Below are 24,095 nucleotides of genomic sequence, written 5' to 3'. Positions count from 1 at the left end.
AGGGCTGGTGCAGGAGCTGTTACACAGCTTGAGAGGTCTTTGTCCTGAGAGGCTGCTTCTCTTCTTAACAATTAGAGGGTTCAAGTGAAACATCACTTGACCCTTCTCAGATGATTCATCTCCCTGCAGTGACCTAGATTTGGTAGGGGTTTATTTATGGATTCCCAGTGGAAGGTGTTTTAGATGGCAGTAGAAGGCTCTTTGCCATGGGCTGCTTGCACTACAGAAGCTAAGAAGGTGTCTTCTTTTTGAGGGGTAACCTTCCACACACAAGGCTGTGGCTGTTTGGGGGGTGTGGGGGGAAACTGGATGAGCTTGATGAAATCAAAGTGAAGTGCAGGGAAAGGCTTTGCATTTCCTAACCTGGATAAAGGGAGAGGAGCTAGAGGAGGGGACACCTCAGAAGGGTGCTCGTGCTGTGAACACGACAAAAATAAGTGGATCCTATACTGTGTGCAAAACAACTTCATTAGGGACCATAAAGAGTATTGGCCTCAGACTTTGAAGGGGAAAAACATTGACTTTTCCCTGTTCCCTTTGTGTCTCTCCATAATATGGAATGGGAGGAGAAAGCTGCTATTGTTGCTTGTGGAAAGGGAGAGAACTGCTGACCCCTCTGTTTTAGAGGCTGCTCAATTGCTCCTTTCTATTCTTGAATGTCTTACAGCTATCACCAGATTTGGAATGCTTTTATGGTACAGGCTACAATTTCCTTCTGTTGTGAAAAACTAGGAGAAGGAGAGAAGAAAATAAACCTCCCCCCCCAAAAAACCCCCAAACCTCTGAGAACACATTTGGCCAATCATCAGGACTCATGAAAAATTCATCCAGTTTCTCCAAGCCTAATTATTATGGAGACACACCCAAGGGAAAGCTGTTACTACAGCCTAACCACATTAAAACCATCTTTAAATAATTCAAGAGCAATATGGCTGTGTATTGTGGGCTGTATTTTGCAAGAGCCCAGAGCAGGACTCGAGTCTCTCTCTTCAGAGGTTCCCTCTATTAAATACCTCCATTTGGCTTTTATCATTCTTCCTCTGAGTTTTATCTTCTAACCTGAGCCTCACAAGGTTTTTATGTAAGGTTTAGGCTCCTTTTTTGCCTGTTCCTGCTCTGTTCATGGCTATAGGAGCCAAGCTGCAGCAAAGAGCACAGCTGCCCTGCTGCAAGCATCCCTCTCGTTACTTGGCCTATTAATTGCTACAGCCAGCTTGCTGTGGCCCCTCTCCATTATAGCAGCATGTCTCCTCCCCACTGTGCCCCTCAGCCTCCATTACCTGAGAGGATAATGCATCCTGCAGACAGGAAAAGCAATCCCTACCTCCCAAAGACAGGGCTTGTAAATGAGCTGAATGGTCACTGAGCTGTTTCCAGGAAGATGAGCCAAGGCCACGGTGGGAGCAGCAGAATGGGAGCTGCTGTTGCTGCCTTTTGCTCTGGGTTTTCTGGGTGGAATGGGATCATTTCAAGCCTGCTTGAAAAGCTGGTTTGCTGGGTGCAGGGGGGAAAGTGGCAGCCCCATTTCTGCACCAGCTCCTGCTCTCAGAGCAGGGGGAGTTTCTTCCCCCATCACACCAATGGCAGGTGCTTGGTCCTGTACCTAAACTTGAGGCATCTGTTCTCAAAGCCCTTGAGTGAACCTCATGCTGGGAGCACAGAATAATAAATAAGCTACTCTGCAAAGCTCAGACACCTTATACCTGATGAACTGTTGTAGAAGGATGGGTGTGATTTCTTGCTTTGTCAAAACAAGGGCTGGAAATGCCAGCCTGACCCCCCAGCTCCCCCAGCCCCTCTTTTTGCTGCCAGGAGCAGTGATCTGTCACTTCTTAATGAGGCCTGACGTGGTGGGCAATGAGCAGGGGACCCCAGGTACCCCAGGGAAGAGCCATGGCCCCAGGCAGGCTGCTCTGTTCCCCCATGGGGTGCCCATTCTTGGGGGGACACCGACTGCTCTGATCTCTCTCTGATGCCTTTATCTGCCCCCAGGCTGAACTCAGCTCTCGTTAGGGGATGGATTTCAAAGCCTAGAAAATGCCCCTTTATCTTCTCTCCCCCAAATCTCCCAGCTGAGCTTTGCTCCTGCATACATTTCATATTTACACACAAATGAGGCTGTAGCTTTGAATCTCAGGGTAGCTTAGTCCCAAATCCCCCACCCACCAGCCATGGGAGCCCTGTCCAGCCTCATCCTGCTGCCCACAGATGCTCTCCCCATCCTCCTCTCTATGAGCTATTGCTTTCTAGACTTGCTCAATCCCACTTTTTACCTCTTCCTAGTCCTGCCAGGCTTATTTTTATCCCCAGTGCAGTGTGGGCAGCTCCAGCCTGGCATCAGTGGTGGCCTGAGCTAAGCAACACAGCTCAGAGCGATGCCAAATGGCTTTGGTCAGTGCAGCATCCACGAGGGTCTTGGCACTGCAGCCTCACCTCTGTGTGTATGTGCATGTAATGCATAAAGGTGATACCCTACACATGGGAGGAGGAAGCTTTGACTTATCCCAGATAAGCTGTTCCCATCTAGGGTGGAGAGAAGCATTCAAGCTGGATCTCTCCTCCTGCTAAAGCCATCCCAGCAGTGCTGGGTGATGCAGACAGTCTTTGAAGGTGCCGTGCAGAAGAGGCACGATGTGGGGATGTGTAACACACCTGGGAGCTGTAATAGCTTTTTCCACCAGCTCCTGCCTTTCTGCAGAGTTCCTTTGTGCTTTGTTGGGTCCTGTTTTCCTCAGAGGAGAGCCAGGGGTTCCCAGGGGAAACGCCAATAACTCCAGCCCTGTTTGATTGTGGACATTGCAAACCTAGTGAGGAGCTGCAGCTTCATCGAGTTAATGGAGACATTAACCTGGTGCCACTAACCTCTTAACCTTCCACAAAACTGCTCAGAATCAGCAAAGATGGCTGCAAATATTCCTCAGCTCAAGAAAGGCTTTTGTAACTTAGAGCCTGAGGGCACAGCTGAGCCCTTGATGAGGTTCCCCTGGCTCAGGGGCACAGGAACGTGTCCAGGTGGGATTGGAAACCTCCTGAGCAGGAGCCTCCACACCCTCCCTGGGCAGCCTGGGCCAGGGCTCCCTCCCCTCAGCACCAAAGGACTTTCTCCTCCTGTGCCAGGGGAACTGTCTGTGTTGCAGCTGATGCCCATCACCCTTGTCCTGGCACTGGACACTGCAGAAAGAAGCGTGGCCCCATCCTCCTGACACCCACCCTTTGGGTACTTGTCAGTGTTAATGAGATCCCCCTTAGTCTTCTAATAGTTCTTCTTCTAAGACTCCCAATATCCTTCTGTTGCCATGGCTGGGTCGGGTCAGAGGGGGCTTCCCTGCACCATGAACTCCCAAGGCCAAAGCTGTGCCATTTCCCCACTCCTCCCTGTCCCTCCCCATCTCCATACAGCCCCTCACTGGACACTCCCCATGGCAGATGCTTTGGTTTGGTGGCTGCATTGCTGCATGGGGCTGGCACTGGGCACACACTGGGCTGGGCTGGGCTGCTGGGAACTGGGGGTTGGTTGCAGCTGCTGTGGGTAGGGAGATGGACTGAGTGACCTCCTGCTCTTCTCTGCTTTTGGATCTCTGGGAGGGCTGAGGCTTTAGGGGTTGGCTCTCCTTGGGGATGGACTTGGTGAAAAAGGAAGCCTTGGCATGGTTCTGAGACACCTTTTGAAGTATTTTCCTCCAGCTGTTGTTGTCTGGGGTTGATATTTAGAACAGTTTCATTTCCCTACTACAGGGATTTGTAATCCCTTGGTCTAAAGCAAGAGCAGGTAAATATCATTCAGTGCATCACAGGGTAAATCCCTGCTCATTTACCTTAGTTAGACTTTAAGCAGCATTTCAGCTGCATTTTCTGCTGGCTGGTTTTCAGGCCCAAGCCAATGCACTCTCCTTTGGGGGTGCACAGGACCCTCCTTTGTGGGAGGAAACAGAGCACAGGGGGGATAGTTAGAAAACCAATTGCTCAGGCATTCCCCTTGGGCAGTTTGGGCTGTGCTAACCCCTTTGTCCTAATGGGAATGGAAACTGTGAGGGGTAGTGATGGTACCATTGCAAGGTGATGGTTCATCACTCATCAAGGAGCTAAAATGCACCTTGGTGCTACAGGCTGCTCCCTCAGCAGTGTTAGCACAGAGAGGCAATGGCTGAGGAGCTGCAGGCTCCACTGGCAGCTCAGGTGTAGTCCAGGAGCTGCTGAATTAAGGGGGCTGCAGCTTGCCTGGCCCATGACCAAAGGGATCATTAGGTTTTTCTTAAGACAGAAGTCCTGTTCCTCATTTCAGGGAGCTCTGAGTGCTCCCAGTGCCATTCTGTGTGGGGAGAGTGAGGACAATCTGTCCTGTGCATCCCCCAACCAGCCCTCATTTGCCTCCTTCCATGCCCTGGGATGTGATTTAAGCTCAGGGTGGCAGGAGGCACGGGTGGCAGAGCAAAGGCAGAGCAGAAGCAGGTCCTTCAGCCCTGGGAAAGGGATGGGATGGTGGGTGCAGGCAGTGAGGGGAGGCAGAGCCCCTCTTGCTGCCCCTCCTCACCCCCAGCATCACTCCCAGCCCTGTTGGTCAGGAGAAGTGGTTCAGGCTCGTGTCTCTGGGTGCTGTTTGCTGCCCCTTCCCCGTGTGCTGCGCTGCTCCGTTTGCCCTCGTGTGCCTGCACGTCCAGCCGTGGGGGGGGTGATGGTGAGTGAGGGGATACCACCTCATCTAAAAAGCCAGTGTTTCCCTCTCCCAGCTGCAACTGGGCCACCTCCAACTACAGTCGGTCTAAGCAGTACTACAACAGCCCCAACTACCACCACCACCGACACAACAACCCCAACTACCACCACCACCGACACCACTACCACAACTACCACCACAACAGCTACCACCACAACAGCTACCACCACAGCTACCACAACAACTGCCACCTCTCCAGCCGCCTCCACGGCCATCAGCACCACAGCAGCTGCAGAGAGGGCTCCAGCAGCCACCACAAAGCAGGAGTTGGGTACTGCGCTTTCCTTTCTCCTCTAACCCCTCTCTAACCCTACTGGCACCTTCCCTTCATCTTGCTCAGAGAGAGGGTTAATAAAGGGCCAGGGGAAAAAAAATCATGCCATGCTCTGGGAATGGCTTTGTGAGGAGCTGGAGGTGATGTGGGTTTGGGAAATGTGGTACTTGGGTGGCTCCAAGGTGAGGGTCCCTGTGCCACCCTCCTGGGGTCAGTCCCACAGGCACCCCCAGCTGAAGTGGCATCAGTCTTTGAGAGGGAGGGGAAAGACCCTACAAAAAGCTCTCAAGGATGATCTTGTCTCTTATTGCCATGAAAAAGGGGTCCTGTTACTGTTAGAGAAGGTGTCACTTCAGATTTAGCACATCAGCTGTTAGCCAAGAGACCTGTCATCATTTATAGGAGTCTTTTGGTTTGTGCCACTGCTCTTTGTGATGTAACCCACCCACAGCCCCTCGGGGCAGCTGGGGAAGTGCTTCAGCTCCAACAGGCAGGTGTGAGCCAGGTTACCTGTCAGGTCAAGGGAAACTTCTCATGCAAAGCAGCTACCAGCTCTTGTTTTGGTTGGAGGCCCATTCTCTGTGTGTCTCCCTGAGAGGTGAATGTGGCTGAGCCTTGGCTGTAAACCCCTGTTGCAATGCTATCCACAGCTGGTCAATAACTATTCAGGTCAAGGCAAGGCAGTGGCAAAAAGGGAAGGGACCCAAAGTAAGTGAGCTGCAGAGCTGGGTAGGGTACAGTCCAGAATGCAAGTGCAGAAGCTGCAGGAAGCTTTGTTAACTCTTCATACAGATAAAGGAGATGGCAGTAATAATGAGTCAGCTCACACCCATTTAACTCAAGCCATTTGATTAAAGCAGTTCAGACCCCTTTCTTTCTATCCCTGCACACCATTAGCTCAAGATGGTTAAGAAGAGCCACCAAAAACATGCTGGGAAGGGCCTGCCTCCACCTGATAACTCACAATCCCCTGCTCTGCACTGATTTGCTTCTTAAAGATGCAGAGCTGCAGTAAGAACTGTGACTCTGTGTTCCAGCTTATGGCAGCACCCCAGCCAAAGCAAAGCTGCTCACTGCAAGGCAAGGGCAAGGGCAAGCACCCAGGGACCTGCACTGCCAAAACACAGCTGAAAGTCTGGTGCAAGAAGTACAGATGGAGCTTCATCACCGTGTGTGAGGTCTGAGGGAGCGAGATTGCTGCCACAACACGGCCACTATTAAGGGACTACATGGGATAAACGTTGCTAATTGAAGCCAGGCAATTAAGCAGCGAGGGATGTGCTGCCATGGAGCAGGGAGAGGAGCAGGGAGGAGCTGCTAAGAAGAGCTGCACATATCCCCAACCTCCCCCAGGGATAGGAGGGACACGGCTGAGCTGTAATGTGGGCAGACAGGGCAAGTGTGTGGCAGCACAGCACGAGGTGGTGTTTGGATGAGGGATTCCAGGTCACAGCCTTGACCCTGTGGTGTCAGGTCCTTAAATAGTCACAGAGCTGGCCTCCTCCCAGGGACTGCAGTTGTTTTAGCAAGCCAAAACCTTGAAGTAAAGCCTTAGCAGTAACAAAACCCCAGGTGTAACTTCTCACCAAAGCAGTGGCTCAGCTCTCCTTCACTAGAAATGAAGTTCATCCACTCTCCAAAGCAACGTCCACAATCCTTAACTTCAAACTCAGAAACGAGTGACTTCATTGCCACCCTGGCTGTCTCCAGCCCCAGGAGCGTGACAATCTTCTCTCCCAAGTCTTTCCTTCTCGGCAGGGAGCCTGTGTGCACTCATGCACATGTCTCCCACATCCCTTTGGGCTTGAGTTGAAGTCAGGACATTTCCCTTCTGCCCCAAATCCTCCAGGGATGGTGTCACAGAAGTCTTTCAGACACTCAGAGGATGAGCACAGTTGGGTTTAAACACCACACACAATCATCTGCAACCAAACTCCCTCCCAGGAAAGCTTAAAGCTAAGGATCCCAAACCCATCCTTGCAGGTGTGATTTTGTAAGGTGGTTTTTGACCAACACCAGGTGTTAGGTGAGGGCTCATTTGTGTCTAATCCAAAATACTAACCGCTGTTCTAACCTATCCACCAGCCACCAATGGATCGTCCATATGGGACATAAGAGCTATGGCTAATAGTAACTGGGCAAACATCACCTGGAGCCACAATTACTCTGCAGGAACTGACTTTGTGGTTAAGTATATCACCAGTAAGCATCAGCTCGCGTGGGGACTCTACAGGGTGGTGATGCCATTCGAGATCCTGCCAGCTCCCACAGTTGCAAAGCTGTTAGTCTTAATGGCTGGGTGGGGAACGATGCTCTGTGGCCATGAGGAGGATGGGGAGAGGGAAAGGCAGGTCATGGTTGTTTAGAGTGCACCAGGGCTAATCCTGGTGATGCACAAGCGACTCCCACCCTCCTTGCAGCAGCTGCCAAGAGATAATGAGGACGCAGAGGAGCGGGGCTGGGAGTTTGTGTTGGCTGAGCTGGGCTTGGACACGGTCACATCATCAACCATGGCTATGAAAAGGGACAAAACTTGAAGGGAGAACAAATGGAACCTACCTAAATTGGAGAGTGGCTTTAGAGACCTTGGAAGAAGGGCTTTTTTGAAACCTGGAGTTGGCAGAATCATCTCTGAACCCAAACCTCCTGTCGTATCCGATACCGTTGTCTCTTCCAGCTGTAAGGCCTCGTGCTTGGGCTGGGAGCTCAAAGGCAGTAGCTCTGGTTTCAGTACATGTTTACATGCTGTTGGTTGGTTGTTGGGGTGTTTTGGTTGGGGTTTTTTTATAGCTAGGTAGTGATTACTGCTTATCTCTGACTTTATTTCCCAGCCATTTCAGCCCTCACATCATCTGGCATCCCAGGCTTAAAGCAGCACTTCAACCAACTAGGCATAATCATTGACAGCCAACCACTTCTGCTCATGTCCAACATCACTTAAAGGATGACCTTGAGTTCTCCTTGAAACAATTTCTGCTGGGCAGGCAGTGCCTGGTCTCTCTCTCTCTGCAGCCTGCAGGGCTTTGGTAGGCAGCATAGGCTGGGCAACGCTCAGCTTTCCCCTTTCTAACTGCTTGCCATAGTTCAGGATACACAGCAGCTTCCCAAAATGCCAAGTATCCCACCCCCCAACCTCCCAAACCACCTGCTGCCAGCCCTGGTGTTTTCCCCCTATCACCAGGAAGCACAAAGTGCAGCTGATGCCCTTCCAGAGCCCATGTACCGAGTCTGGGCTCAGGGTGAGCTGCGGCAGCAGCAGCAATGCCTTGAGATTCCCTTGTCAGGATCTGGCTGGAATCTCTGAGATATCAGCCCTTCCCAGACAGCCACAGCTCTCCTCCTTTTCTGGTGGCGTTTGAAGGATGCTTTTGGCCTCAAAGCCACGTTGCTGCTTCCCTGCAACACTGCTGAGCTGGGAGGTGCACACCTCCAGAGCTGCTAATCAAAGCACTGGCAGGTTCTCTTAGCCTCAATGGTTTAATGCTCAGCAACCAATGATTCCTGGCCCAGTGCACAGAACAGGTCATCCTTGGATAGAGCCTGGGAGCAGCCAGCCCATGAGCATCCCTCATTGAGCTGAAGGGCTGAACTCCTCTCACCCCCAGAAGCAGCAATCTGCCAGCATGTTTAATCCCACATCCAGCTCATTCAGAGCCTCCTTAACCTATGAAACAGATGCACAGGTGCCTCTCCCCCTGAAGATACACAAGAATTGGCTCCTTTATTGAGTCCTGCAGCTCCTTTACTGAGTCCTGCAGCTCCTTTATTGAGCCTGCAGCTCCTTTATTGAGCCTGCAGCTCCTTTATAGAGTCCTGCAGCTCCTTTACTGAGTCCTGCAGCTCCTTTATAGGGTCCTGCAGCTCCTTTATTGAGCCTGCAGCTCCTTTATAGGGTCCTGCAGCTCCTTTATAGAGTCCTGCAGCTCCTTTATTGAGCCTGCAGCTCCTTTATTGAGCCTGCAGCTCCTTTATAGAGTCCTGCAGCTCCTTTACTGAGTCCTGTTGAGCCTGCAGCTCCTTTACTGAGTCCTGCAGCTCCTTTACTGAGTCCTGCAGCTCCTTTATTGAGCCTGCAGCTCCTTTACTGAGTGCTGCAGCTCCTCCATCCAGCTGAGTGGGACCAGGCACATTTCATAGAACCACAGAAAGGTGGAAGAGACCTTTAGAGATCACCCAGCCCAACTCCCCTGCCAAAGCAGGTCCCACCTAGATCAGATTTCAGCTCATAAATACCCAAATCTCCAGACCTGAGGCTGGGCAGATAGAAGACCTGGCAGGTCTTAAAAGTAGGGAGAGATCCAACCAGCTCCCAGGATTTGGGGTTCTTTTGCCACATCCCAGCGTGGAATGCAGCAAAACCCACCTCACAGCCCTTTCCCATCTGAGGAATAACCCCTGATGCAGTGAGGAGCTCTTTAGGCACCCAGCTGTGCTTCCCTGTGCTCAGCAGCCGGGGGGAACGTGGTGCAAGAGGGGAAATCTCTGGGTTTGATGTGCGGTTTCTGTTTCTCAGGTAACAAGACAGAGAGATCTATCCCTGTTAAAGCTCAGACCCCTTCCTCTGTGCAGCTGGCTGATCTGACCCCAGGAATGATGTACAAGCTCTGGGTGTTCCCCATATGGTCTAGCCCCAGCGAGCACTCGTACATAACCTTTACCACCAGCTCAGGTGAGATGGGTTCCAGGGGGTGCGTTTGCCGCGGCTCATCCATCAGCCGCCCGACATCACCGGTGGTGGGAGGTGGTTTGGCCATGACTGCATGGAACAACCTTCATCCAACCCTCTTCCTCCTCCTCCTCCTCCCCCAGCTCTGCCCTTAGCAGAGTCACCTCAGGGAGAGGTTGCTCCCCATTGGACCCCAAGGATGGGGAATCCCTTGGAAGGGAAAGGTCTTTAAGGAGAGTGGAGGACACACCACTGCGTGTTTGCACTCCCTTGCTGGTGATGGTGGTGGGTGCTTTGGCTCTGGAGTGTTCTCCTGTCTGGCCCCAGCTTATGGCAGAGGGGCAGGGGGGGTGATAACAGTGCTGGGCTGCAGCTGAAGGGTGGGAGGGGGAAGGTGGCGTTTGCAGCCCTCGGTCAGAGCCACGTGTGGCACATGCTTAGGGCTCTCCATCCTTTGCCTGTGTTTCCACTGGCAACTTCCCATTTAATTGCCCAAGCAATTTTCCAGTCTTAGCACCTGAGTGAGTTTTTTCCACAGCTTTCTAATGATGAGCTTCCTCCACTTCCCACTGAACACCAGAGAAACACCTTTATTGATTCCCACAGGCTGCATCTAGAATAACTCCCCTGCTCCCACTGGCTGGGACTCAGTAAATCCAAACAGCCATCACGTCCTTTGCATTCACCTGGGGGTTTTGCTGCAGGAATCTGTGCACAATAGGCCCAAACACTGAGCTGGAAAAAACCCAAGGAGCAAGCAACACTGGAGCAGCTCATGCTGACACATGTAGTAGGCAGAGGCTGTGATTTCCAAAGCACTGTAATGACTTTGCTCAGCTCCAGCTGTGGAATGGAAAGTTCAAGCACTTCCCAGTCTCTTTGTTGAGGAGTGCAAAAGGAAAATGTCATTCCCAGCAAGGGGAGAAGGTGGGGAGCAGCAGCTCTCTTCACATCCCTCCTGCACATCTTATTCTGGTGTCCAAAACCCTGGCAAGCTGCAACACCACTGAGTAATCCTCTGATGTGCAAAGGTGACACAGGGACAGATGGCAACTGCTGTTGTGTAGCTGCATGTCTACTGCTGGCCAGCACTGAGAAACAGCCAGTGAGTGCTGACCTTGGCTCTGCCCTGCCTCTGCCAGCCCCATGCTGAGGTCTGATGTGCCTCCTCCTCAAGCTGCTCCATTGCCCTGCACTGTGCTTGAACCCCCAGCACAGCAGCCCCTGCACTGTGCTTGAACCCCCAGCACAGCAGCCCCTGCACTGTGCTTGAATCCCCAGCACAGCAGCCCCTGCACTGTGCTTGAATCCCCAGCACAGCAGCCCCTGCTCTGTGCTTGAACCCACAGCACAGCAGCCCCTGCTCTGTGCTTGAACCCACAGCACAGCAGCCCCTGCACTGTGCTTGAACCCCCAGCACAGCAGCCCCTGCAATGTGCTTGAATCCCCAGCACAGCAGCCCCTGCACTGTGCTTGAATCCCCAGCACAGCAGCCCTTGCAATGTGCTTGAATCCCCAGCACAGCAGCCCCTGCACTGTGCTTGAACCCCCAGCACAGCAGCCCCTGCACTGTGCTTGAACCCCCAGCACAGCAGCCCCTGCACTGTGCTTGAGCCCACAGCACAGCAGCCCCTGCACTGTGCTTGAATCCCCAGCACAGCAGCCCCTGCACTGTGCTTGAACCCCCAGCACAGCAGCCCCTGCACTGTGCTTGAACCCCCAGCACAGCAGCCCCTGCACTGTGCTTGAGCCCACAGCACAGCAGCCCCTGCACTGTGCTTGAACCCCCAGCACAGCAGCCCCTGCACTGTGCTTGAACTCCCAGCACAGCAGCCCCTGCACTGTGCTTAAACCCCCAGCACAGCAGCCCTTGCAATGTGCTTGAACCCCCAGCACAGCAGCCCCTGCTCTGTGCTTGAGCCCACAGCACTGTGCTTGAGCCCACAGCACAGCAGCCCCTGCACTGTGCTTGAATCCCCAGCACTGTGCTTGAGCCCACAGCACAGCAGCCCCTGCTCTGTGCTTGAACCCACAGCACAGCAGCCCCTGCACTGTGCTTGAACCCCCAGCACAGCAGCCCCTGCAATGTGCTTGAACCCACAGCACAGCAGCCCCTGCACTGTGCTTGAATCCCCAGCACAGCAGCCCCTGCACTGTGCTTGAGCCCACAGCACAGCAGCCCCTGCACTGTGCTTAAACCCCCAGCACAGCAGCCCCTGCACTGTGCTTGAATCCCCAGCACAGCAGCCCCTGCACTGTGCTTGAACCCCCAGCACAGCAGCCCCTGCACTGTGCTCAGCTTTGCAGAGAGCTGTGTTTTCCAGAAGGATTTGTCACCAGGGCTTTTCCCCCTCCTCTGCTGGCTCTGCTGCTGCAGGGAGAGGCTGCTTTGCCTCAGGTTGTCCTCACAGCTTGGCTTTGGCAGTGCTCAGCTCACACACACACAGACTGGCTGCAGCTTTCAAGTCCCTTGCAGCCTGTTCCCACATTGCAGAGGCTGATTCTGACCCCAGGGAAAAACCTCAAGAAAACAACACAAAAAGAGCTGATTTTTCAACCCTGACCCTTTCCAGAACAGCTCCAGCTGCAATGTTGCATCCCCAGTTCTGTTTCTGCTTCTGGACCCTGCCCTGACTGAGAAATCACCCCCAGCTCCACAGCCCAGCACTGGCTGTGACTCTGGGTAACTCCTTCCCCATCTGGACCCGTCTGTTTTCATTCCTCACCTGCTTTTCACCCACTTTGGGACCTGGAGAGGGGGGAGCAGAGAAGGAAACCCCCTACACAACAAGGGGAATCATTAGAAGGGAGAGGGGGGTGAAGCAATATCCTTGGCTGATTGATGCTGGCAGCCTCAGCACATCTATTTTCTGTAATTGAGGGGTTCCTGCTGATATTACCACTGAGACTAAAGGATGGGGCCACCTTTGTCCCTGTGATAGAGGCCAACTGGTGACCTGAGCCCTAGCACTGTGGGATGCACAGAGCTATCACCATCCTTGCATGCATAAATGCTGCAGATCCATTTCTTTGCTGGCTGGATGCTGCTAACACAAGTGTTGAGCCCCTGCTGACAGTCATATGCCATCAGGAATGCTTTGGACAACAACAAAAGCAGCACCTTGCAGTGGGGTTCTTTTTGGGGGGTTTTGGTTTTTTTAATCCATTCTAAAGGTTTCTGGACTTTGAGGGTAGATCAATAACCAGTGTCCCACCTGCACTGTGGCTGCAGGACACTGCCTCCAGCTTCCCTCCTGCTTCACTGACAAGCTCAGTACCACAACAGAGCTCCTTCCAGTAGCAAAGGACACTTTGAAGCTGCAAAGCACAGCTTAAATACAAAGAGGGAGTTAATTCTCCAGCCTGTACAAGCACTGAGAAGAGTGTTTATACAAGGCTGGAGGCTCATGAGACTTCACACACCCAGTGCTCTGCTTTCCAAAGACAAAACTCACGCTGATCTTGTGTTGGCAGAGCACAAGCAGCCTTGTTATTGGCATGTGAGCTGACCCCTGGGTAACATGTCCTCTTTCTTTTCCTTAGCAAAGTCCCTGTGGTTGCATTTCCAACCAGTACCTGTGTGATGGCACAGCTGCCTTCCACTGATGGCCTGGCATTAAAGCAAACCCAAAGCATCCTCCCTGACCAGCCTTGTGCTTCATTCTCCTCTTTCCCCACGCTGCAATGACAGTCACTCGTTTTGCTCTAAACACAAGATTGCTGGGACTGCACTTTGGTCCCCAGGTGTTGCTTTTTTGGGAAGGATGGGCAATTAGACCTTTGGCAACAGGCAGTGCCACAATCCTACTGCAACATCCCCTGGTGACTCAGTGCTTAAAATCCTCCCTCCCTTTAAAACCTCAGCCCCAGGCTGGGCACAAACTCACCTCTCAGGCTACTCTGGCAGTTCATACTTTGAAGACCTCCCCCCTTATTTCTCCCTTGGTGCTGGTTTCTGCAGAAATCCCATCCCACCAGGACTGCTAATACAATCTTTCTCCATTTCAAAGCTCTCTGGTAAAGCTTTCTTCCCCTTTCCCCCCCCAAGCACTCAGCTAATTGAATCCAGTTCTCAGCTCCACTCTCTTATAATCTCATTCTCTCCATTATAAAGAATCTTCAAGGACTTTGTAGCTGGGGTTGTGCTAAAGGTAAATATTAAATGTGGCAGCATTAGAGGGAAAAAGCAGTAAAAGGGAGCCAAGGGCACCATGAAGCAGCTTTTTCCACTTGGTTTCCCCCAGCAGCTCGGTGCTGCTCACAAACACAGAGCATTTGGGCTCCCACATCGTTTCTTTAGCAAGTGGCACTTCCTTTGTCATCCCCTTCTTTAATCTGAGTGTCCTCCTCACAGTTTGGCTGATGTTGCCTAATGCCAACGTGGCTGAGGTTTCATCCCAAGGAAAGCACCTCTTCTCTTGGGTTCAGTTTTGATGGAGTCAGGATGTGCTTGGAGCCCTGAACTGGGGTGGGTTGGGAAAATTCACCAATTCAACCTGTTTCCAAAGCTGTTGCCTCCCTCACAAGGGCATTTGTTCATACAGAATGGTACCTGGATGGTGGGGGTTGGAAGGGATCATCTAGCTAGAGCTCACCCAGCCCCAGCCCCTGCTCAAGCAGCTTCCCCTGGCTCAGGGGGGCACAGGAACGTGTCCAGGTGGGGTTGGAAACCTCCTGAGCAGGAGCCTCCACACCCTCCCTGGGCAGCCTGGGCCAGGGCTCCCTCAGCTCAGCACCAAAGGACTTTCTCCTCCTGTGCCAGGGGCACTGTTTGTGTCCCAGCTGATGCCCATCAGCCCTTGTCCTGGCACTGGGCACCACAGAAACAAGTGCTGCCCCAACCTCCTGACACCCACCATGTAGATATCTGCAACTATTAATGAGATCCCCCTGAGCTCAGCCTTCTCTTCTCCAGGCTGAACAGCCCCAGGTCCCACAGCCTTTCCTCACAAGGAAGATGCTCCATCCCCTCAGCATCTTGGTGGCCCTGCACTGGCCTCTCTCCAGCAGTTCCCTGTCCCTCTGCAGCTGGGGAGCCCAGAACTGGCCCCAGGACTCCAGATGAGGCCTCAGCAGATGTGGCAGAGCAGAGGGGGAGCAGAACCTCCCTCCCCTTGCTGCCCACACTCTTGATGCATCCCAGAATAACACTGGACAATCTTTCCTGCTGCCTTTGTAAGCATCATCTTGGGTTTTGTCACCTGGGCACCACATAAAGGCTGCTCAGGCAAACCCTGCTCAATGCCAGTGCCATCCCAGCCAGCTCAGCCCTGCCCTGCTCTCACCAGCAATCCCTGCTCTGTTTGCTCTGCACCCTGGTTAAATCCAGCCCTCCTGCTGCATTGAAGGTTACTGTCTCCTCTGCTCTGTCTTGCTGAGTACAAAGTGCATGTCAATGAGAGCCAGAAAATGGCACCTTGTGCTATTTATAGGACACAGCTTCATCTGTCTGACCAATATGGGAGCTGCAAACAAGCCAGAGGACGTGAGGGCAGACACAGCAGTTGGGAGCTGGAGAGTTGTTTGGGGAGCAAAACACCCCTTGCTTGGTATTAATCATATTAGTATTTAATAGCCTTGAGGGTGCTGGCAGCAGTGGTGCAAAGACTTTGCAGTGCTATCAGACCTCTTCACAACTACCTGAGAGCCAGCTGGTGTTCCCCAAAGAGCTGTTCCCACCTCTCCTTCCCCACGTGTGCATTGGCCAAGTCTTGGTGGGCTCCCACAAGTCTCCTCTCAGCCCTGGAGATCATCCATGGGCAGCCAAAGGCAGCAGGACCTGGGGGTGCCAGGGGCAGAGCAGCTCAGGCAGGGCTGTCCCATGGCATTCAGGTTTCTCCCAGCTCCAGGCTGCTCAGGAGCCTGTCAGGGCTCAGCAGTGATGCTGCTCAGCCTCCCTGGCCACCAGGGACTGGATCTGCTTGAATGTCTTTCTTTCAGAGCTTCTCACTTGCAAGGCTGTTTTCAGACACAGTAGATGAAGCATCAAGTCAGTCACCCAGCTTGTTTGTTTGCAGCACCCCTTTCTCCCTGGGCTGGCTTTTGACTTTACTCTCTGACCCTTTGCTGTTTGTAGCTCCTGCTAAAACGTTCAGCTGGTGAAAGAGCAAAGAGAAGAGCCACAGATCCCTGTGCTACCAGCTCAGATAACCTGAGACAGCACTAAAGATCATTCCCAACCCGATGGACTGTGTGTCTGAGCCACTCCTTTCATCCCCTCTGGGTGGGTTTTGACCTTGTCCCTCACAGTTTGCTTTGTCCTTTCCATTTCTGCCCTCAGCTTACACCAAGAACCAGGTGGACATCGCCACTCAGGGCTGGTTCATCGGGCTGATGTGTGCCATCGCTCTCCTGGTCCTCATCCTCTTGATTGTCTGCTTCATTAAGAGGAGCAGAGGTGGGAAATACCCAGGTAAGGGCTTTTGGGAAGCAATGCTTTGCAACATGGAAAGCTCATGGTTTAAACATCTCCAGGCTTCTGGGGGCTAATCAAACTGGATTGCTCTCAGCTTTTGTGATTACAAGGGGGGTTTTATTCCTCCCCCTCTCTGTAGCAGGAACACTGTTATTAGTGGGAAACCTTTCAGTTAATTAAAGGTCAGCTGAGGGCTCTGTGCTGTGCAGGCTTTAGGCTGTGGAGCTGGATGCTCCTGCTCTGCATCACCCAACCTCTACTCTGGGAATTGCTTTGTCCTCATCTAGAAAAAAGATCTTTTCAGGCAAAAAAAACCCCCCAAAGGTCAGGCAAAGCAAAGACAAGGATTATGACAACTCACCAGTTAATACATCCCCTCTTGCAATCTGGAGCACTTGTGCCCTGGTAGCACCACAGCAGCTCCCTTTGCAAGCCCTTTGCAAGCCCTTTGCAAGCCCTCCCAGGTGTGGGGTTTTTCACTGAGGCAATGAAAAGCTGTTCCATCCCCCTGCAGAGATTCCACACACAGCCCCAGCTGCCTCCCTAAAGCTTTTCTCTTCTCTCCTGCATTTTGTTAAACATGGGCTCTGGGGCTGTGCTTGTTTGCAGTGAGAGACAATAAAGATGAGCACCTCAACCCTGATGACAAGAACGTGGAAGATGGGTCATTTGAATACAGGTATGTTCCCAGCAGCATGTGCCCCAGACCACAGCTCCCCATCAGCCTCACCATGCTTCCCCCTCCACATAACCACAGCACCACGGTCCCACACAGCCTCTGGAATCCTCTCCCCCACCTTCCTCCTCCTGCCTCCTTCCCCCCCTGAAAATCCTCTCCCAAAGGAAACATTCCCTGCCTAAAAGCCTGGAAGGGTAACCAGGCTGTAAGGATGCTGCTCAGGTCTCCTCCTCCCCCTGTCACAGCCTGGGAGGATCAGTCCAGGCAAAGAGCTGGGAGTGTGGCATCAGCTCCCTGTGACACAGCTCTTGCCAGGCACAGATCAACATTAAGGCCACTCCTAACATAGGAGAAGAATCGAACTCTGAAGCAGCCTGAGGGAATTTCAAGGGCATTCCAGGTCTATCACCGTGTAGCTCAGCCTCTCTCCTACCCACAAGAGTGTATCCAGAGGAGAAATACCCAAAGCTGTGTTTGGATCAGCCCAGAAAGCATGCACAGGACTGATCTGGGGATCTGCCAGCATTCCAGTCCAGGCTTCTCTGTAAGGTCCCCAGGCAAACCCTCCAGAAACACCCCCAAGGGCTGCAGCACAGCTTGGTAGCAGCTCTGCTGAAACCTCTCCCATTTCCCCCCTGCCACCTCCCCTCAGCAGCTCTCAAAGCCCAATGCCATCCTTTGCAGAGCAACAGCCCCTGCTTTCACCCCAGGAATACTCCCAGGACAGTTCAGAAAGGGAGCAGGGCTGTCCCCAGCCTGTGCTCACGTGCAGTGCAGCACTCCCAGCTCTGCTGCACTCAGGGGTTGCCCCAGGAGCAGAAGCAATGTCAGGTCTCCTCAGATTGCTCACACTTGACAGATGAGGGGGATGCATTACAGCACACCCAGCTTGTCCTTTGAGTGAAATCAAGAGTTCAAATGCCTCTTTCCATCTGAGCTGGAACCAAAGCTTCCAAGGCAGCAGGAATTTTTCTCCTGCCTTCACAAGAGGGGTTAATGAAAGCCTGTGTCATTAGGCAGCAGCACGACTTGAGGTGGCTGAGACAGGAGGAATTGATGTATGATTCAGTAAGGGACATAACCAGACACCAAAAGGGACATAAACCAGTCCACCAAAGACTTCAGAGGAAGCAAAGTGCCTCCACCCAATACCTAAATGGAAGTGGAACACCTGCAGCCATCCATATGATCAACATTCCTGTTGTTAGTTGCATGGGAACTGGTTCAGTAGTGACTCTTTCAAGCTGGTTGTAAGCCCAAAGCCTCTCCAGTCTTCTGATACAGAACACAAATCCCCAGCAGCAGGAACCAGAATGTGTCATGTTGTAGGGAACACAACACCTTGCCCAGCTCCCTGTGAGCTCTGGGTATCACTTCCAGTGGTGCCAAGCCACGCCAGGGCAAGTTGCATTAAGTCCACACACAAATCACAGCCTGGGCATGTTCCTTTCAGTGTCCTGGCTGGGCCAAGGAGAAGAGCAGGGAAGGAATTAGCTCAGCCTGATGCTGTTGCAGGCTCTGCCTCAGATAAAACACATCTCTTCCCAGGCTGTGCTCCTTGTATGGGTACGAGTCACAGCCAGAACTGCCTACCCTCTGACCTAAAGAAGTGCCTTTAGTGCTTTGAGTCACCCCAGGGATCCTCTAGGTCCCCAGATGTGAGGGATGGTGTAAATACCACGTAGCAAGGCTGAAACATCACCCAGGAGCTGCCCAAAGCACCCTACAGCTCAGCCCCATGGCTGGGTCTGGGGTGAGGAGTCCACAGCTGAGCTGCTGGGAGCACACACTGCTGTCAGAGATCTGCTTCTCAAGAGTCCCTCGAGGTGGCTGCAGGCAAGGCTTCCTCACCCCCATCACTCCCAAGGCAACTGCAGTTTGCCTTGCAGAGAAGGAACCCTCTTGGCATGGCTGGCAGCGCTGCCCAAGCACCATCCAAGGGACACTGCTTCCAGGCAATGGGAAGGAATGGGTAGACCCTTCAAGTGCTCCTACACAGCAGCTTCTGCTTAGCTGAAGCTCAAACCTTCCTTGACAGCCTCATTGCCCAAAGTCTGCAAGCTAAAGGCAGAGGTCAGTAGAAGGGCAACAAGCAAAGCTCCAAGATGCTCCCACATTTCCAATCATGCTGGTCTATGGACTAGACTGGGAGGAAAAACACCACCAATGAAACCAGATCAACAACAACAACCCCCCAACAACTCATAAACTTTGCCCCCTCCTCCTCAGGAGCAACAGGTTTTGTGAGAGAAGCAAGAGGAGGCTCCTCTCAAGGAGGCAGAAAGGAAGGTGAAGCTCAAGGATTGATGCAAAATGCTGTTGGCTGATTAAGATTCCAAATGATTGCAATGTTAGGCTCAAGGAGGGCAGCAATTAGTATTTGAAGCAAGGACAGGAATTGAGCTGACGTGAGTTCTCCGTTGGTTTCCCTCCCCACCTCCACATAGCATGTCTGATATGCTCTCATCATACCTCCCGTCCTCAACGCCCTGTGCATGCAACTCTCAAATCTCTGCAGCCTATAATGAAGAGATACTGTCACATCTTTCTGTTCCACTCACAGAATAATGGTTTTCCTGAGCAGAGGCTAAGCTGGGAAGCTTGTTTGCAAAGCAGGAGACCATTATCCTTGGACAATGTTCTGTGCCAGTGACTGTGCCTCATTATACCAAATGTTTAAGCTGCATGTGGGGGAGTCAGTTGGAAACCCCTGTCTGCTGGGAAGGGAAAGTTGAGTGGTTTTAGCTTGTGGGCTCCAGTTCCACTGCAGGATAGTGTCCTGTGGCACAGGTCACACGCTGCAGGCAGTGGCAGCTCGCTCTGTTCTCAGCAGACATCAGGACACAGACGGGAGGTCTGGCGAAGCATCCTGAGCAGGTGGAGGCTGGTCAATAGATACTGTGACACTGGTGCATGACTCTGTCATGGAAACCCAGCAGAAGGCTGGAGGGGAGACAGAGTGACCCATCCCCTTGGCCCTCACCCTGCTGCATGTCAGTCCCCAGCAGCAGCCTCTGGTCCCTGCGGCCGCTCGCCAACGGGCTCCAACCACGAGCCCTTCCTCCACCAGCCTGACAGGCAACAGCCCCCATCCCACCTGCACCATCCCCTGCAGCCCTCAATTAGCTTTCTGGGGGGAAACCAATGAGGCTCATCCAGCTCTGAACAATTACACTGGCTCCATTTGGTATAACGAGGCAATTAGCTCCGTGAGGAATGCAGACGGTTCTGTTTGGTTTGTAGCACTGCCCTGTACATGCAGACCTCATCATATCTCTCTCTGATCGGGCTCTTTCTGCTTCTCTCTGTTTTATTCCCATTCTTTCTTCTCCTTTTCACCTGGTCTATCCACATGGACCATGAAGGTCTCTTGAAAGGTAGGACCACGTGCTGCCAGAAGTCCGGCACATTTAGCTTTCTGTTTTAACCTCCCTTCCTTCCAGCTATTGGTTTCTATTGAGCTGAAACAATACCTTCCCCTCCCTGCTCCCATCTACCCACCTAACACATGAAACAAGATCCCTCTCCCTCCTGCTGGCACCAGGGGTATCCCCATGTCCAGCAAGATGCATCTTGCTTTGGGGGCTGGGGGTACCCCTGAGCACCAGCCAGCTCCCAAACCCCCTTCCCAGCCCCATGCTCAAGCACTTGATCCCTCCTGCTCGAGTGGGACCAGCCAGGGGTTGGCCCCAGGGATGATGCCCTCGGTGCCTTCAGTGCAGGACACCCAGGGGATTGTGGCAAGGGTGAAAGAAACCACTAGTGATCTTCCAGTCTCAGTCCTGAATGACCTCCCTCAGGCTCAAGCCTCCCCCCTCTTCTCAATGATTTCTGTGACTCAGGATGAGGTTTCCCAAGCGTTTCATCTGGGTGCTGTAATGCACACGCCAGCACACCCCCCACAAATCCATTTTAACAGGGTTATATTGCATCAAGATGCTGCTGAGTATCTGCTTCACCCTCCTAATGCACTAACAGGAGAAATAGCACTGGAGAGAGGTAAAACCAAGGGGCAGGTTTGGGAAATGCATTGCTTAGGGAAAATCTGGCTCTAGATTCAGCTTCAACTGAAGCCCAAACCTTGGGAAAGGATCAAGAAAGGGATCTGGGTTTTGCCACTCTCTGCTTGGCATTTACTGGGCTTTCTAACTGGCAGTCCTGCTTGCAGACTGAATTCTTTGCCTCCTCCCCCTAGAAAGGAGCTGCTTTCAAAGCTAACAAGTGATTTCTTCCTTGTGATGCCAAGTTAACACGAGGCCTCAAATCCTGGGTTGGTGTTATCGCTGAATCCACAAAGTGCTGATGGAAGGAGATCTGTTACAAAGCTGTGGGATACCAAATTCCTCTCCCACTGTAGACAGCTGATGCCATTAATTAAATGGCATGAGAGAGACTTAATGCCTTCCCCAGCTGAAGAGCACTTTTGCTCCCTGGCCCGTGGCAAAGTGCTGCTCATAGCTCTGCGGGAGGCAAACACCTTGTGTGGGCACAAGAGCTGAAAGCAAAAGAAGGGAGGAGGGAGCTGGGGAGTAGGGCTGAGGAACCCCAAGCTTAAACAACAGAAGAAGACAGGAATGCAGGTGGGAGGACAAAAAGTTGAAGGTCCATCTGTGATACCTTCAGGGCTGTTACAGAACTTCCCCACCCCACAGGAGACCAGATGTGAGCTGAGGGCTGGTTGATGTTAAGATTCACTCTTATATATATATATCAATCCTTTCTCAACCTCCACACAGTGTTATCTGTGTTGATGAGGCACCAGCTCCTGTCCTCCACAGAGGAAACAGCTTTTCCCTGGTTTCTTTGTGTTAAAAGGATTTCTTTACACCTTGTTTTTTCCCCTGAGGGTCAGACTGTTTGTTTTCAGTGACCTGGCTTAAACTTTCTGGTGAAAAAAAAACCCCTTCAAAGGATAAAGAATTGAGCAAACAAGCTTAGATGCTCAGAAATAGGCTTGAAAAGGTAAATCCCCATGAGTTTTGGAAGCTGCACAGAACTTGGCATCCTCCACATACCCCCTCATGGTGCTTTGAGTGCTCCCCATTGCATGTGGCTATCGAAACAGCCCAGGGTGTTCTTTGCAAGGTAATCTGGAAACAAACCTCACTAAACCAGGCTACAGCAAGGCTGGAATGCTGAGAGATGGAATATAGGCTGTGGCAAGGCTCATGAGACTGCATCTGGAATAGTGTGTCCAGTTCTGGGCCCCTCAGTTGCAGAAGGACAGGGAGCTGCTGCAGAGAGCTCAGCACAGGGCACAGAGATGCTGGAGGGAGTGGAGCATCTGCCTTGTGCTGAAAGGCTGAGGGAGCTGGGGCTCTGCAGCTTGGAGAAGAGGAGCCTGAGGGGTGAGCTCAGTCATGTTCCAAACCCATCAAGGGTGGGTGTGAGGAGGCTGGAGCCAGGCTGTGCTCAGGGATGGCCAATGACAGGACAAGGGGCAACGGGCACAAGCTGGAACAGAAGAGGTTCCAGAGACACAGCAGGAGGAATTTGTTCCCTGTTGAGGTGAGGGAGCACTGGCAGGGGCTGCCCAGAGGGGCTGTGGAGGCTCCTTCTCTGGAGACATCCCAAACCCAGCTGGATGAGTCCCTGTGTGCCCTGCTCTAGGTGGTGCTGCTGTGGCAGGGGGGTTGCACTGGATGAGCTTTGGAGGTTCCTTCCAGCCCCTGAGACTCTGTGATTCAATGATATTTCCCACATGCATCCAGTTGCACTGATCTGAGCCTTCACGTAGGCTGAAAACAAAAACCCACCTCATTTTCTACAAGGAAAGCCTGAAGGTGTTGGGGTTGCAGAAATACCAAGCACAGCTCCCATTGCCCATTGCTCCATGGGGGTTGCCTCCCCACCTTCACCCACCACACACCCCCATGACTGTCTGCAGCCAGAGCACCCCCAGGGATTTGTGAGCTCAATGCATTTGCACACTGCATTTCTCTGTTGACTATCCAAGCCCTTGGGTGAAGGTTGCAAAGCCCCATCCTCAACCCTTTACTGTGTGTGTCTATCTGTCTTCTGCCACCCAGTGATGAAGACAACAAGCCCCTGCCCAACAGCCAGACCTCCCTGGATGGCACGATAAAGCCCGAGAGCGATGACAGCTTGGTGGACTATGGCGAGGGGGGAGAAGGGCAGTTTAACGAGGACGGCTCCTTTATCGGCCAGTACACGGTGAAGAAGGACAAAGAGGAGACTGAAGGCAACGAGAGCTCAGAAGCCACCTCCCCAGTCAATGCCATCTACTCCTTGGCATAGCAGGAACAGCACTGGAACCAGGCACAGCCCGAGGTGTTTGTCGTGGATGGGGGTTCGACGACAGCCGCCGCCACCGCTACACCCCCGACAGACGTGTGTGAATGAAACCAAGCAGCAGTGACAACAACAACCCAAGAATAAAACCAAGAAAAAAAGAGAAAAGCAATTAAATAAACCCCTCCAAGCAAACAGGCAGACCAGGGGCTGCCCAGGCCATCTTATCCTTAGCAAACAAGCCAACAGCAAAGACTCCCGGGGGCACGGAGGGGCTGGAGCTGAAATCTGGGCTGAGCCAGAGGGGCTGGAGGAGGAGTGGGATGCTTGAGCTGCAGCTCAGCTTTGGGGCTGGAGGAGGAGTGGGATGCTTGAGCTGCAGCTGAGCTTTGGGGCTGGAGGAGGAGTGGGATGCTTGAGCTGCAGCTGAGCTTTGGGGCTGGAGGAGGAGTGGGATGCTTGAGCTGCAGCTCAGCTTTGGGGCTGGAGGAGGAGTGGGATGCTTGAGCTGCAGCTCAGCTTTGGGGCTGGAGGAGGAGTGGGATGCTTGAGCTGCAGCTCAGCTTTGGGGCTGGAGGAGGAGTGGGATGCTTGAGCTGCAGCTCAGCTTTGGGGCTGGAGGAGGAGCAGGATGCTGGAGCTTTGGGGCTGGCCTCAGAGCCCAGAGCCAGCAGGGGCCAAGTGACAGGCTCGGCCACCTCAGCTCCCCCAGAGCCATTTGAGTTCTTTTGGGAGGGAGATAAAGTCTTTTTTGTTGTTGTTTTTAATCTGTACAGGAAGGTTCCAGATAAGTGGGGAGGAAAGAATAAAAAGAAAGCATTTAGAGAGGAGAGAGGGGTGAGAGAGCCCTGGGCAGAGCAGCAGAAATGCATGAAAGGAGGAAAGTGGTGGATCTTTGGGTGACAACACCAAGGCACATTGCTGAGATGTCCATCCTTATGGCAGCACCTTGCCCAGAGCCTCTCCCCAAACCAGTCAGATCTACAACCTCCTTCCCAAAAGATGAAGCAGCACCTATGCAGGGGAGAGCAGGTTCCCCCCACCTCCTGAGGCCCCTTGGTCCTTCCACCCCTGCAAAGCCCATGAGGAGGTCAC

At 52.7% G+C, this 24,095-nt stretch overlaps 1 protein-coding gene across 11 annotated transcripts in view; it reads left to right on the top strand.

Moving 5' to 3' along the window:
* Positions 1 to 23,316, top strand: part of NFASC (neurofascin) — a 99,421-nt gene extending 76,105 nt beyond the window's left edge. For 10 of the 11 annotated variants that reach the window (XM_062013320.1, XM_062013321.1, XM_062013325.1 and 7 more), the window contains 3 exons: positions 15,935 to 16,066; positions 16,679 to 16,748; positions 22,778 to 23,316. In XM_062013320.1, the coding sequence (XP_061869304.1) occupies positions 15,935 to 16,066; positions 16,679 to 16,748; positions 22,778 to 23,006 (431 nt within the window). In that variant the 3' untranslated portion in view covers positions 23,007 to 23,316. Of the gene's footprint in view, positions 1 to 4,727; positions 4,986 to 7,073; positions 7,191 to 9,501; positions 9,658 to 15,934; positions 16,067 to 16,678; positions 16,749 to 22,777 lie in introns of all 11 variants that reach the window. The other variant, XM_062013326.1, reaches the window with a different exon arrangement.
* The last annotated feature ends 779 nt before the right edge of the window (positions 23,317 to 24,095 follow it).

This window comes from Colius striatus, chromosome 22 (genome assembly GCF_028858725.1).
Source record: "Colius striatus isolate bColStr4 chromosome 22, bColStr4.1.hap1, whole genome shotgun sequence".
In the NCBI taxonomy this organism is placed as follows: domain Eukaryota; kingdom Metazoa; phylum Chordata; class Aves; order Coliiformes; family Coliidae; genus Colius; species Colius striatus.
This window is presented reverse-complemented; position numbering and strand designations above follow the sequence as displayed.